Consider the following 10,466-nt stretch of genomic DNA (forward strand, 5'->3'; position numbering starts at 1 on the left):
TAAGTTTGTCATTTGATACCTATCGATAATATTTATCCTAAAATCATCTAAAGTAAAAAAAAATGGAGAATGAGGTAAAGGGAGGGGTAAGAAAAGATAGAAAAATCGTCTTACCGATATGCTATGGAAAAATCGTAAAAAGTATTACGCTAACGGAAGATACCGGACGTTCTTAGAAGGAAAGGGACTAACGAGCGACGCATTCAGTCCGAGTAAACTCGGGAGAGTACTTCAAGAGAGAAGAGATGAGAAAAAAAATGAGAGAAAGAGAGAAAGAGAGAGAGAGAGAGAGAGGTATAAAGCAAAAGCCTCAGAGAGAAGTGCGGGCTCTCCTATTCAAAACGTTCTACTAAATGAGCCTCGACCAAGCCTCGAGGATGGTCTGTGCTCGTCCATAAAAAATGCGAGTGTCTACTACCACGTCCCCGTAGATATGCCCTCTCTCTTTTGCTACACTCACTCTCTCTCCGTACATCCTCTACCCTTTTCCCACTCATCCACCCCCACCCATCTTTTTTTTACTTTTCTTTAACGACTACGTTGCGTGCCATAGCTTCTTCTTCTTCTTCTTCTTCTACTTCTATTTTTTTTTTGCACAACTCACGTTTTTTAAAGGGAACATAAGTTGTATATCTTCTTTTTCTATTTTTCATTTCAACTCTCTAACAATTACGGTTAACAAGTAGGCCTTTTATTTTACTACCTACTTCACATTGTTTTTCCTTTTACTCTACTATTCTTATTCTTCTTCATATATTGTTTTTAAATATTTGTTTTATCTATTGTTTCTCTTTTTTTTAATGTTAATTTATATTATACTTGTATTTTTATTCATGTAATTTAATCGAACCGAACATTTATGATCGATGTTTTATTTTATTTTTATTTTTTTTTTTACATCTCTCATTTAATATTTTCTGTCGAAAAGAAAGGATATTTTATATATTAAAATTATAATTATGAAGTATACTATATATATGTATTTGATAATAATAGCATATTATCTCTTTATGTGAAATTTCTTTTATTTTTTTTTTATTTTCTCTTTCTCTCTCTCTCTCTCTCTCTCTCTCTCTCCATTAGAATAAAATGAAGTAAATACACTGCAGATATATAAAATGTAAATTATTAAAGAAGAGAACAATAGATATCATATGGGAATACGTTAATACCTAAAAAAGGGAATTTAATTCCCTTTTGTAAATAATTTACAAACATTTCAAACGGCAGCTGGAAATATTTCATTAAAATGCATCGCTCGGACGGATCCAGTACGGTATACGCGTTACGATACGATACGATACGATACGATATAGGTGTGCTCCGGTACTCTACGGTACCGGGATGCGGTAGAGTTCGGTGCATCGTAAGCATAATACATACTCTCCCTTTCCCTTTTTCCCTTTCTCTCTCTTCTCTCTCGATTCGTACACGTCGCAGCTTGAAATGAAACGATATAATCGGTATAGAATCGATGAAAAGAATCGATATTCTGGTATTCGAGATAAAAGAGATGTACACCTGCGAAAGGATCATCTCTCGTGTGAAAATTAAAGCCCGGGGATGCATGAAATCTGATAGCCAACGATTTATAATATTCTTCTCAATAGAAATGACGTAGATGATATTTACGAATTTATAAATACTTTTACATATTACTTATCGTCATATAATACATGTTGTATTCAAATTATTTTCGTTTATATATATTCGAACAACGAATTATTATTTTTAATAATAATTATCAATTCTTCCTATAATACCAAAGTTATATTTTAGATAATGTTTCATTTTAAAATATAATATAATATAATAATATAGATGTATAACTTTGTTCCCGTCATTTTTTCTATAAGCCATCTGTGGAAAAATAGAGAAATCAAAGCTATAACCTAATTTAATAAAATATAAATAATAAAATTATAATAATAAATATATATATATATATATAATAATTATGAATTCTTCTTAGAATACCAAAGTTATATTTTAAATAATGTTTCAATTTAAAATATAATATAATATAATAATAGGTGTATAACTATTTTCCCGCCATTTTTTTCTATAAGTCATCTTTTTTCTTCAAAAAAGAATTATTATTAAAAATAATAGAATATTTTATTTATCATAGTACTCCAATATTTATCCCAAAATTTACATTAAATTTTAAAGATATAAATATTCACGAAATTATATTTGTAACATCTTGAAATATTTTCAAACATCTTTATCTAAATTATTTCGAAAAATATGAGAAAGATGCAAGTGCACAAAAGTATTGTATCTTACAAAAAAAAAAAAAAAAGCTAAAACATAATGGAAAATGTATAAAGAGGATAAAAAGAGTATTGGATTTTCATTTTTTTAATGGATACTCTTTGATCGGTCTATGATAAGCAAAAGTAACCGATCAAAAGGGATACTCCACCAAATTCAAGAAAACAAACCAAAACACATAACATAGCTGCTTTATCTATGGCATATTCAGGATTCAATCAGGCTTTTCACCTTTTCTATCTTACTCTCTTCCTTTCTCTCTCTCTTTCTCTCTCTCTCTCTCTCTTATTCTCTCTTTTTGCAATGCACTGGGCATTCATGTTTCGCGATTAAATGGCTGCTGTGGATCATATTTTTCTTCCTTTTCCATCTCTTTGTTTTTTCATATGAACGCAATTTCTTTTATACGATCTACTTTGTGTATGCGTATGTGTGTGTGTTGTGTATATATATGTGTGTGCATATGTAAAACATATTTTTCTCTATCCATTTTAAATACAAAATAAATTATTTTTATATTGTATCTTATTATATTAAATTATTATTAAACTCCCTATTTTATTATTGATCAATATTTTGTAAAATATCTTATTATTTGAAAAATACAAAAAATAAAATATTCAAATACACCCTTTAATTTATTATGGTCTTTTCGAAAGGGGTGGGTTATCCCTAATAATTCAAACACCCCCTTTTACTAACTTCGTCCTTCATTTTTATCCTTTTTTTTTCATTTCGTTCCACTTTAGTTTACTTTTTATTCATTTTTTGTTTTAAACAAAAATTCTATTTTGTATTACTTTGAAAATAAATTATTTATTATAATTTAATTATAGAAATGATCGATAAAATAATATTTTATGAAAAACATTAATAAATAATAGATTATTATTATTATTATTATTACAGTTAGAAGTTTAATTACAGATATCATAATCGAACGAAATGAAATTTGTTTTCGCTTATGACTCTCCCAATCATTGAAGGGAGAATCGATCGATGTATGTGTGTCGATGCTTTATAACTATGATGGTGGTGGTTATATCACAGACGGATCGTAAAACAGATATCAACGTGCAGATTACCGGAAGGCTACGAAGTTTTATGAATCGATATTAGCTATGAGTGTAAAAATCCACCGGACATCGATTTGTAGTAGTATAACCCATGTTTCCATATCTAACGATGATCTATACATTTGTGTTCGAATTTAAACTATTCTAGTTTACACATACACATACAAAGTCTTGGTTATTAACCCTTATAGGTCGTAAGTCACATGGGAAGTGACATATAAATTAAAATGATGTGTTATTAATAATTAAATTTATAATTTCATATAATTGTAATACTAGGTCAGAAAAAATATAAAATAAATAATTATACAATATAATATATAATATAATATATAATAAATTATAAAACATAATATATAATATAATATGTGTAATAAATTATAATAATAAAATAAAATAAAATATAATACAATATAATATATAATAAAGTTATTCTTATGATACTAACTAAATGTTATTACATATTTACTAAAACCATTTATAACTTATTAATAGCGACCTATAAGGGTTATATATATATATGATATAAATCGTTAAAATAAATCGCAAAAATGAGCATACATATTTACTTATAACGATGTTGAACCAACAACATACGGTGAATGTAAGATGATAGAGAAATTTAAGAGAAGGTGAGAGAGGAGAAAGAGAGGAAGAGACTGACAGTGGTGATACGGTGTGCATCTCGATAGTTGGCTGGTAAAGAGAGAGAACAGCCAGCCACGGCAGGTGTGTGTTTTCTTCTGAGAGAGCAGCTGCAATCACGACGAGCACCATCTGCCGCGGTAATGCGCACACGGCTGTTCTTCGATGCACACACTGTGAAATGGTCCAACGTTTGTGCTCTCTCAAAACCCTTCGGGCCAATTAGATCTACCTGAAAACACGTGCCCGGATATATCGATTTCTATATTCACCTTTTTTTTTTAATAAAAACATTCGAATGATCCCACAAATCAAACCGATTGATATCTATATTCAATTGTTATTATTATACAAAATAAAAATAATAAAAAATAATTAATTCTATAATCTCGTGTTTTCAATTAATCATTTATGAATTAACTATGATTGACATTATCGTAGATCTTCTGTATAGTAAATCAATGAACTTTTTAAAGAGAAACTTTTAGTTCGTATGATTAACACTATACAGCAGCACCTACTTCATGATAAATATAAAAAGAAATAGTGGCGTCATCTAAAGTCAATAATATCAACTGTCAACTAAATGTTGATAAAATTAAGTCGGTAAAACAGAACAAATGATAACCCTTTGGAAAATATCTAGGAATCTTCTAATGAAATTACAGTTTCCCTACTTCATTTTATCATCAATGATAACTGTCAATAAAGAATAACTTTTTGAAAAAACAAATTGACGATAATTTAAGAAATACAAGAATAATTTGCTAGAAGAATTACACATCGTATTTCATAATTTATCTTTTTTTTTTTTACAAAAGTATAGACAAAAAATTGTGCCTATCTTTATCAACATGTTGCACAGTTAATATTATTACTACCCACGTAAAAAAGCTTGATAATTCATATTTATAATCATAAAATTATATTACACATTTAATTACTTAATTATTATTCAGTATATTAACATAAAATCCCTTTTTTATCTGTTCCTCTTAATTTTTTTATGATAAAAAATATAAAAGCAGTTAATCCCTGCATTATCGCGTTGTTTGTTTTGTTTTGTTTCTTTATACAATATATAATAAGTAAAGTAATGAGAAATGTTATCTTTCATTTGGTCAAAATTACATAATAGCAAGGATCAATAAAAAAAAATCTTGCATATTATGTAACAAATATACTTGATAATTATAATCAAGTATTTAAATTCAATGCATAAACTTATCTATGTAAAAATGATAAGTAAAGAATAATAATCAGTAACGTCCAGATCGTCCATCCCTGCCTTTATCGTCTCGTCTTTTACGATCCTTAGATCTTGATCTTCTTTCACGAGATCGAGATCTACGTTTACGATCACGTCCTCGAGAACGAGAACGTGATCTGGATCGAATTTTTCCTCCTCTTTTACGACTGTACAGGTATCGACGAAGTTCCCTTGAAATAGGTTTCAAATGCATGAAATTACAAAATCCAGAACGAGTACATTCGCTGAAAATTGAATAATCGTTTAGATTACATACCTTACAATAAATATATTTCTTACTGATGAGATTAGTATTTTTTAATGTTAATTAATTACCCCATTTCGTACTGACGACAGCAGGCTTCTCGAAAATCAGTGACCGGAGATAATTCAGCGTAAACCGGTCTACCACCAAACCAACGATTATTTAAATCGTTGACTGCTCTTTCAGCATCTTCCTCTCTGCGAAACTTAATGTAGACATTTCCTACCAAGTGGTCTCCTAAGTTGTCGCAAACATTCATCTCTTCAATCTCTCCATATTTATCTTCACACTCTACGAAGACATCTTCAAAAAAGTTGTCGTAATGTTCTTGCATTTCTTCATCTGATACATTTGCCACCACTGAAAAAAAATTTCATAATTCAATTAATTATTTATAATAATAAATGTTAAGATGCATAGTAATAAATGTGACATTTAAAAATAAAATTATACTTACAGTGAGAACCATCTGCACTTTTAGCTGAATTTTGTGGATTAACGTAAAGATTTTGTAATAGACAGGTCTGATAAAAAAATACATTAGTTAATTTTAATTTAAGGAATTGACATATTATTTTGTAAAAATAATTATAATAAATAATTATTGTTTTACCTGACTAAACGTTGGTTTATTATGAATACGTGAACATCTATCCCCGTGTCGACAAGCACCGATCTTGAAGTAAAACGAACAATTCACCCTGCGTACAAAATGCATCCGATTGAGGTTAGATCGCACACGACATTTCTTTATATGCAATGTATGTTTAATTAAATAAATGTCATACACTTACTTATCCTTTTCCGTTCCAAAAATTGATGCCAAATATTCAGCCATTGTTATTATTTTAAAAATTAATCGAACAAAAATATAATTTATTTCATTAAAATATTCACGAGAGACGCCAAACAGGTAACTCGACTGCCACCTTGTGACATGTCGCAACACTACCTACCTATCGATACAAGAATCGATTATGGTTTGAATTTTCACACATCGATATTTTTAAATTTTCCCGCGTTTAAATATTATTAAAATTAGAAAGGAAAAAAGGAAAAGGAGACAAATAAATTTTAATTGTAATAAAATTGTATCATCATTTAATATAAAAATTAATATTTAAAAAGTTAATTTACACGTAAATTCCCCAATTCTTTAATTTTCTTTTTCTTTTTTTATTATTTTCATTTTGGCGTGGAAGGAATAATTCCTTTACTTTCTAATTCCTCTCTAAGCTTACCCTTTTGAATTTTTCCACTCATTGTTTTTGGATATTTATCTACGAATACAATATACTTTGGTATTTTGAAATGTGCTATTTTTCCTTTGCAGTATGTTTGTAATTCTTCTTTAGTTAAACTCTTGCCTTCGAATAAACGTATACATGCACAGATTTCTTCTCCATATACTGCATCGTAAGCTCCTACGCAGTGAACTTCTGCTATACTTGGATGACTAAGTAAAAAGTCTTCAATCTCCTAAATGATTTTTATTAAATATTATTAATTTTATGTAATATAATATAATATTATTATATAAATAAAAATGATTACCTTAGGAAAAATATTTTCTCCACCGCGAATAATCATATCTTTCAATCTACCAACAACTTGACCATATCCATTAGAGTGTAAAACAAATTGATCTCCAGTCTTATACCAACCATCCTCTGAGAAAGACTTTTTGGTATTTTCTGGATCATTATAATAACAAATCATAGCACCATAACCACGAATCCAAAGTTCACCAGGTACTCCAAATGGCACTGGCTTCCCATCACTATCAACAACCTATTCATATAATTAAAAAAAAATATATATATATATATAAAACACATTGAGAAAAATATAATTAACTATGATAGAAATAATTTACCATAGCTTCTACATCATCTGATACATGTCCAACTGTATTCTCAGTTAAATGCCTATCCTCTCCAGGTAAACTTTGAAAAGAAACACCCGTGAATTCGGTGAGTCCGTAAATAGTCTGAAAATAAACAAAAAATAGATTATTATTAATTTTAATTATAATTGCAAAATGATTAGAAATATTAGAAAGAAAAATAAAAAAGTTCAAATCATTACAAATGAATCATTTTGAATTCTAAGAAAGTAATAACGATAATGGGTTAATCCACTTTTCAAATCGGTTCAATCCAAAAATACATTTTACAAAGAAAGCTCGTGAATATCGATCGTAGCAAAAGGCGAGGCAATATTCCTCCTTAGAGTAGCTTTTATGCATACGAACCGAGGGTTTCGCTTGCTGCAAAGATATGTGCATAGATAGCAACGAGCCACTAGGGTCGTCGACTTCTCTCTTTCTCTTTTTCCTTCTTTTAAAATTTATCTTCGCATTGGCATAATTTTTTTGTATATTTTTTCATAGTGTATGAATAAACAAATTGTAATAAATATTATCATATGTTGCTCAATACTTAATTATACCAAAAAATCATTTAAATAAAACCAAATACATAACATTGAATAATTAATAAATTAATATTGATGATAATGCAAGATTTTTGTAATCATAAATCGTTAATGTTATTACCTTCATATTACTAATACCAAGAACGTCTTTAATACGTCGAAAGACTTCAGCAGATATTGGTGAACCACCGATCACACCCAAATGTGGTCTTATAGGTAAACGTAATTGTTGTTGAACGTCTATCATGTTTATCTAAAAAAGAAAACAATGATAAAATGTGTGCATTGATTTTTATGAGATAAAATTAAATAGAAAAATGATCTTACCCACATAGTTGGAGTTCCATAAGTTATATCACATTTTTCTTTAGCCAAAACTTGTATAGATTTGACTGGATTGAACGAACGAGATTCTAAAATTAATGTACAACCTGATACTAGGGTATTTATTTGTCCAAAAAGTAATCCAAATGCGTGAAAAAATGGAACGTTTAAACAACTTTTGTAACCAGGTTTTATCTCTGCTCTAATCATTCCCTTTAAAATAAAAACAATGAAATAAACATTCAACACAATGTAGTACAAGTAGAGCAATTAATTCTTACCCGTTCGATATTATTCACCAAGGATCTATGAGACAGTAAAGCGGCTTTCGGTTTTCCAGTAGTTCCGGAAGTAAACTGTACGTTACAGGCGTCGTAAGGGGAGACGTTGCCTTGTTCTGCAGAGACAGCTTCAACCTCGATTTTGCTTGCTAAGGATTCTACATCTAACCAACGACGAGTACCACTGAGAAAACGACAAGGTAATCGATTACTTAATGTCACCTTCACATTTTCTAATCGATCGAGAATCAACCTTCTTTTTTTACTTCTATCTCATTAACTTAATTAAATATTTCCTGTTACAATTTATCCATGATATTACTGAACATCAAGAAACTCGAATTACCAAGAAATATAATTTGTATTAAAATCAAATAAAAATAAATATAATTTTGCAAGTCACGTATAAAAAGAAAGCTGATAAAAAATACAGTATATATAATAATAAATTTGATAAATGTTAAACGTTGATTCTTACGTCACATGATCCTCTGACCAAATGATAACATGTTCTAAATTTGGACAACTTTTCTTAGCACCCAAAATAATTTCCGTATAATTATTCTTTTTGTATTGTACCGCTGAAACAATAGCTTTGACTCCAACTTTATTTAAACAATAAATTAATTCATCTTGTTGATATGCCGAATTAAGAGCAACGGTGATAAGGCCCAATCTGGTAGCAGCGAGAAATGTAATGAACCATTCAATATCGTTAGGTCCAAATATACCAATTCTGTCTTCTTTCTTCAATCCTAATTTCTTCAATCCGGCAGCCAATTTGTCAACACGACGAAGCACTTCGGAATAAGATAATCGAATATTTTGATGATCGGAAACGATACACTCATTATTTGGCCATTTTTCAACAGCTTCTTCTAACAATTTACCGATCGTTTGTTCTCTCAATGGTTTATTTCCACGATGATTAATGTAAGAAGATTGTTTATCAATGTCACGAATGTTACACAGGTGTCTACTTTGAACGGTCCATAATAATTTTGTTGAACACTTTGAAACTAAAAAAACACACTTTGTATTATTTATAAATAAACGTTAATTAAATACAATTTAAATTTGATTTCACTTACCATTTAATTTAATATTCGAATGATATAAAACAGACAAATGTTTCACTTGTGGAATTATTCGTTGACTATTGTTAAATAATAAATATTTCATTCGAAACATTTTTTATTAATTAATGATGCTTGCCAGAATACGAACATGCACTCTGTTTAATATTTGTAGTGTATCTACTTTATTCTTAATTTTTTTTGTGTATCTTCAACAAGCTTATCTTATAGATAATGAAATTATCACTAACTAAGGAAAATATCAGAGCACATGCATTAAACAAAGTACGTTCACGAATTGAATGAGAAATATATCTGTATTTATATCATTTATTTATCGTGTATTATACAACAGATTAGTTGCCTTGAATTTATTATCATTTTCAATTAGTGAACTTCGTTCTTTTTAAAAACTATCCTTGAGAATAATGAAAATCATTTTTATTGCATTTACTTAATTTAGTCATTAGTATCGTTTAACCAATGATTGGGACTGAAATTTATTATTATGATAAACTTTTACATAGTAAATTACTTCAACATAACTGATAAGTATTTTTTTTTTAAATAACCGATAAACTTCACATTTAAAAATTTATTTTCTTTTTGTAATTTAATTATTAAATGTTTATCTTCCGAAATCTTCGTAATTGAAGACCTTAACTCTAAAGACTCTCATTGTAAACTAAAACGCATGATCACACATGTAGCCACCAAAGCAAATGAGATCATCTTCGAAAGTATCTTTATACTTTCATTTATAGCTCATTATCTATGTATATATACATGTATATTATGTAATTATCTACGTATACTTATGCAAAACAGCTGGGCATT

At 28.8% G+C, this 10,466-nt stretch overlaps 2 protein-coding genes across 2 annotated transcripts; both read right to left on the reverse strand.

The window, feature by feature from the left end:
• Positions 1-4,786: 4,786 nt before the first annotated feature.
• LOC107070495 (splicing factor U2af 38 kDa subunit) lies at positions 4,787-6,446 on the reverse strand. Its single transcript, XM_015328756.2, has 5 exons — positions 6,307-6,446; positions 6,126-6,213; positions 5,970-6,036; positions 5,584-5,872; positions 4,787-5,492 (listed from the first exon to the last, which is right to left on the reverse strand). Exons 1-5 carry the CDS (start codon positions 6,348-6,350, stop codon positions 5,258-5,260), a joined length of 723 nt encoding a protein of 240 aa, XP_015184242.1. The 5' UTR covers positions 6,351-6,446; the 3' UTR covers positions 4,787-5,257.
• A 150-nt stretch (positions 6,447-6,596) lies between these two features.
• Acsf2 (Acyl-CoA synthetase family member 2) lies at positions 6,597-10,285 on the reverse strand. Its single transcript, XM_015328759.2, has 8 exons — positions 9,645-10,285; positions 9,032-9,572; positions 8,554-8,737; positions 8,276-8,485; positions 8,070-8,201; positions 7,389-7,502; positions 7,067-7,303; positions 6,597-6,991 (listed from the first exon to the last, which is right to left on the reverse strand). Exons 1-8 carry the CDS (start codon positions 9,742-9,744, stop codon positions 6,698-6,700), a joined length of 1,812 nt encoding a protein of 603 aa, XP_015184245.2. The 5' UTR covers positions 9,745-10,285; the 3' UTR covers positions 6,597-6,697.
• Between the last annotated feature and the right edge of the window lie 181 nt (positions 10,286-10,466).

The sequence above is a fragment of the Polistes dominula genome, unplaced genomic scaffold (genome assembly GCF_049000335.1).
Source record: "Polistes dominula isolate Pdom_NZ unplaced genomic scaffold, Pdom_raw_medaka contig_32, whole genome shotgun sequence".
In the NCBI taxonomy this organism is placed as follows: domain Eukaryota; kingdom Metazoa; phylum Arthropoda; class Insecta; order Hymenoptera; family Vespidae; genus Polistes; species Polistes dominula.

What these genes read in the sequence shown, in the direction of transcription:
- LOC107070495 (XM_015328756.2), bottom strand. Translation starts at nt 6,350, where the DNA reads ATGGCTGAATATTTGGCATCAATTTTTGGAACGGAAAAGGATAA. An exon ending in AAGTGCAGATGGTTCTCACT is followed by an intron (nt 5,873 to 5,969) that starts GTAAGTATAATT and finishes ATTTTTTTTCAG; the next exon opens with TGGTGGCAAATGTATCAGAT. An exon ending in TGTCGTCAGTACGAAATGGG is followed by an intron (nt 5,493 to 5,583) that starts GTAATTAATTAA and finishes TTCAATTTTCAG; the next exon opens with CGAATGTACTCGTTCTGGAT.
- Acsf2 (XM_015328759.2), bottom strand. Translation starts at nt 9,744, where the DNA reads ATGTTTCGAATGAAATATTTATTATTTAACAATAGTCAACGAATAATT. An exon ending in TTGGTATTAGTAATATGAAG is followed by an intron (nt 7,503 to 8,069) that starts GTAATAACATTA and finishes GTTTATTTTCAG; the next exon opens with ACTATTTACGGACTCACCGA. An exon ending in CAGATGATGTAGAAGCTATG is followed by an intron (nt 7,304 to 7,388) that starts GTAAATTATTTC and finishes TTATATGAATAG; the next exon opens with GTTGTTGATAGTGATGGGAA.